Source organism: Gossypium raimondii, chromosome 12, assembly GCF_025698545.1.
Source record: "Gossypium raimondii isolate GPD5lz chromosome 12, ASM2569854v1, whole genome shotgun sequence".
NCBI lineage: Eukaryota > Viridiplantae > Streptophyta > Magnoliopsida > Malvales > Malvaceae > Gossypium > Gossypium raimondii.
In genome coordinates, this window is record NC_068576.1 from 5,229,803 (window position 1) to 5,234,651 (window position 4,849).

Sequence of the window (4,849 nt, forward strand, 5' to 3'; positions counted from 1 at the left end):
AGGCTGTTTCACTGGATTTTAGCCTACACAGATGCTCGTCTATTTGAGTAAAAGTGGATGGGATCTACAAGGCAAACTGTTTGAACGAGCATGAAAATTGGGTTTTTGGTTTAAAGCTGTAGAAAACATGTTTTTCTTTTTAGACCAAAAAGACAAAAGGCTTCAATCTACAATTTGATAAGTCAATGCACCTTCCACCTCAAGCTCTGATCATATTAAAGGGAAAAAATGCGTCTTACCGTAGACAAAACATAAACACAAATGGAATGGCATTTAAGCTTTGCCTCCTATCTTGTTCTTGCCTCCACAGTTTATGTCAAAACAACTGCAGATATCAAAGGTGGAAGAGTTATCTGATATGTTGCCATTCACTTGGTGGATCCGAGACAAGCAAAAGACAAGAAGAAGATTTCCCCCATTTTTTTTTAACATGAAAATTGGTTCCTTCAAATGAAGGAGACAATCAGACAAGAGTACACAATAGCAACACTTTGTACCTACAGAGCAGTTATTGAGCATGATTCCCATCATACATACATACTGCATGCTTAATAGCAAAACTGTCTTGGACTGCCTTTCACTGCTTCTATAAGAGATACTGAGAAGTGCTTCAGGAACCCTATCATTGACCAACAAAGATTTGTGTTACACGTAGCTGAATGGTGGAGCCTCCAAGTTCACATTTTTACATGGACTTTGGGCAGCCTCAGAAAGATTGGGTACAGGGTTTTAAGATCAATACTAGATCTGTGGTCTCATGATCCCTTCGCGCCTCGTTGCTTCTTTTCTTCAAGTCCAGCAGCTTCATTCAGCATGTCCGCGGCATCCTTTTGCATGTCTAGTTTGGCAAGGGCAACTGACTGCATGTAGAAGGCTGTTGGCCAATCAGGATTCACAATTTGTGCTTGCATTGCATCTGCAAGGGCAGCATCTGGTTGGTCACAAAATAGATAGCACAGACTGCGCCGAGCAAAAACCGTGGAGGATACCATGGTTCCAACATCTATGAACTGCATAGAAAGAGATAACAACCTTAAGGTTTCCATACCAGATCAAGATGGTTTAATACTGCTCATGGTTTAACATAAGCCTAATTACAGCATGAATTTGAATGCTCAAGAGGGTCAACTTAAAGCATAAACCCACAATTACATAAAGTTCATTTTGGTCAGAATAGCTGCTTGCTTCTATGATAACTGATCTTTGATGAATACAAATTTAATTTTGGAGAAAGTTAAAATATGAACCCCATCGAACAAGCAGAAAATTCCATTAATACATTTTCAATTGTCACGGTATTTAAGTGTCAAAACAATAACTTAGCAAGAGAGCATCATTGACAAATTCTCAATCACAGAAAGAAAGTTAAAGTTTTAACCTGGGAATAGCAGTCAATGGCAGTTTTGAAATCTTTATCACGGAATGCATAGTCCCCTCGCTTCCTAGCCTCAAGCATATCTCTCATCTGCTGGGTCCACTCTTGGAAAGATAACTGAGCCAATCCACATATAAATAAACTTCTTAGAAAAAGACTAAAGGGAAAGGAATGGTCATGGAGGATTCATTCAAACGAGTCATTCACCTCATTTGACCCTTCATCATCCTTGTAGTGATTCATTACCAATATTTGATGAATCGCTGTGAGGTCATGTCGTGAACAGGCCTCACCCATTGGTGAAAGTGCACGCTGCGGTGTTGGTGGAGCTTCCTCATACTTTGAGATTCCGAGCATGACATAAGATGGAACCTGCAAGACCAAGAGACAAATAATCAGGACCTAAAGGGAAGTACATAAAGAAGCATTGATACAGAAGACCTTTAAGTATCTCGGATGACTTGCATACAATACTCATAATTTTCTTTTCAGCATACCTAGGCCATTGAACAAACTTTATTACTGCAGAAACCATCTATGTGAAAAGTTTTCAACCCTAAACTAAAGGGACCAAATGTGACCTCCAGGCCCTAAGTATTTGGATCACCCCTAATTAAAAATTTTACGTATTTACGAAATTGAATAGGTAAAAGCACGAAAGCTCCTTACATCAGGTTTGGTTTGCAATGGAGCAAGTGTAGCGACAAGGTCCCTCGTACTGGGCCGTTCCCAGGGTTCATATTGCAAACATTGAGAGGCAAGGCCAACAACCACAGTTGCCTCCTCTGTAGAAAATTTCCCCTCTAAATGTGAATCCATGAGTAGAATGATGTTTTTACCTCGAATCATATCGAGTGCCTGCAAACACGCATGGCCATCAATAATAAAACTGAAGTTTGTATTGTAGTAGAACACGTAAAAACATGAGAAAAGCAGATCTTAAAATGGAAAAATAAAGTACTTAAATTAATCAGAAAAATGGGAATTGGAGTATAGCTGTTAAATCATTAACTTGCAATTTCAATAGCAAGCGCTCATTGACAATAATTGCAAGAGCCCATAAGGTAACTGATTTTGAGTTGCAGAATTTTGAAAAAGAAAGAAAACCTACAGAACACTATATATGAATCCTTTCTACCATAATATAAGCCATTTATATCTACTTACATGACTAGGAGGGATGTGCTTCCCACTTATCAAATCAAGAAGAACAGTGCCAAAGCTGTAAATAACGCTTTCAGGGGTGACTCTCCCTACAAATTACCAAATTGTTGCAATAACAAGAAGCATCAGTTCGAGAAAATTCAATGAAAATAATCGTGCAGTTTGAAAAGAGAAAACAGCTCTCATACATCATGTAACATTAGAAAATGGCTCAGACTATACAATGGCAGATAAACAACTAATCAGAGATGATTTACATGTAAAGAACAGAACAACTCATCCATGTAAGCACCAAATATATAGCAATAAACAATTAACGACAGAATCCATTTTCATAAAAAGCCTGGCCTCAAGTTCCATATTATAGCTCTATGAAAAGTACCAACCAAGTTTCTGCCAGTGAAAGTGACTAAGAAACAAAAATCTCTAGGAGTCCCACCAGTAACTGCTGAAACAACAGAAGTTCGCGAAAGTTGGTAACATCTTTCACATAGTTTACTCAACTTCATTGAAGAACAGTAGGATGAAATAAAAAAGGAAGAGAGATCTTTTACTGGGAAAGCATGCAAGCACTTGCAGCAAACTGATGGATTGGATAGAAACCAGTTATGTGGAGTAACATGAGTAAGGACCAAAGTAAATCCAGAGATAAATAGCAGGTAAGTCCTTTATATTTGGACGCTAAGACCAACAACAAATAAAAAAATTAGCAAAGGAATTACCATTTCTAAGATACTCTGGAGGTGTGTAGGCAAGATTAGTACTATAACTTTTTCCATCCCTGCTATTTTTCATCAGGCCAAAACATGAAAGACGTGGATCACCATCCTACAAAATCCATTAGAAAGAAATCAATTACTGGCCCACTGATAGTTAATCATAGAGGAAGTGGAGGAAAAAAGCCTATACATAATAAGCATTCTCAAATTCAAGAGACAATACCTCATCAAAAATAACCCGGTAAGCATTTAGATCATGGTATAATGGATGACCCTCGCTACTACAATAATCTAAAGCCTCAGCAATGCAGAAAGCTACTCTTAATCGCATTGCCCACTCGATGGTTTGATTTTCCCCTGTATAATGTGAACAAAGATCCAAACTTAGCCTGAGATAATCAGAAGGTCCAGATATATATATTCAACTTACAAGCATGTAACTAGAAAAGGAAAAAGATCAAAGAATGTTACCCTTTATATCAAACTTACTAAGAAAAATCCACCTCTAGCATAGCTTATAAGTTCTTTATGGATTACAGGAACTCATTAAATTAGCAAGAAACTAAAACAAAAATTTATGGAGAATGAGAACTGACAGTGAAACAAATGCTTAGCAAGAGTATCATTTATCATGTACTCAGCAACAAGCAGCCTTTCATCTCCATCACAGCAATATCCTATCAAATTTGCGAGCCTCTTGTGTCTCAACTTCCCTACTCCCCAAGCTTCCTCCTAACCAAATCCATAAAAACCCACTTCAAATATCTAACCAAAAGAAAATACTGAGAAAAAAACATTAAATCAAAAACAATGAAGAAATAATACCGCAAACTGTTTGGGGTCAGGCCAAGCCATCTTAGTAAACTTCTTAACAGCAATCCATTTCCTGTTCTTCAAACGACCTTTATAAACAAGGTTAGGAGCCTTTTCCCCACTTTCAGAAACTATGTTATCTGAACTGAAATTATTGGTGGCCGCTTTCAGGCCAGCCAAGGAGAACTCTGAGAAAGAAGGGACTCCATTAGCAACAGCCGGGTCGGGTACAGCACCCGGACTTGATTGGCTACGGTTCTGTGGCTCCTGTTGTTGTTGGGTCTGGTCATTTTCTGGGTGAGTCTCTGTTTGAAAAGATGATTGACAGCAACCCATAATTCAGCTTTCTTGAAGCTCTCTTTTAGTTCTCAAAAAAAAAAAAAGAACAACAAAAAAAGAAAAGAATAAAAATGGTTTAGAACTTAAGAGTAGAATCTATTTGGGCTTTTGTCTTCGTTATTACTCGTTTTAATGGCTGCTCGTTTGCTTGTGGCGTGAGGGCTGCTGCACTGCTAACTTTCCCTATTACAAGATTTACATTGTTTTAATTTCTTGCAGTAATAAAGGAGTTCATCATTTCCAACTTTAAGACAGTGATATTTATAGTTTGCAGTCCCTTTCTTTCTTCTTTTTTTTTTCTAATGCAGCCCTCGGGAAATTACTCAGTTGCTTCTCAAGTTAAATCATAATTCACTCATAAAACGTTGTTAATTTCAAGATATATTATATTAATTTCAGTTCACACTGTTTTTTTTTTTTTTTTCTTCAGATTGTGTTT

General features: G+C 37.5%; 1 protein-coding gene across 1 annotated transcript; it reads right to left on the reverse strand.

Moving 5' to 3' along the window:
• Window positions 1–396: 396 nt before the first annotated feature.
• LOC105762973 (serine/threonine-protein kinase BSK1) lies at window positions 397–4,641 on the reverse strand. The gene is made up of 9 exons (XM_012580973.2): window positions 4,084–4,641; window positions 3,855–3,990; window positions 3,482–3,615; window positions 3,262–3,367; window positions 2,543–2,628; window positions 2,045–2,233; window positions 1,583–1,747; window positions 1,379–1,492; window positions 397–1,010 (listed from the first exon to the last, which is right to left on the reverse strand). Exons 1-9 carry the CDS (start codon window positions 4,405–4,407, stop codon window positions 756–758), a joined length of 1,509 nt encoding a protein of 502 aa, XP_012436427.1. The 5' UTR covers window positions 4,408–4,641; the 3' UTR covers window positions 397–755.
• Between the last annotated feature and the right edge of the window lie 208 nt (window positions 4,642–4,849).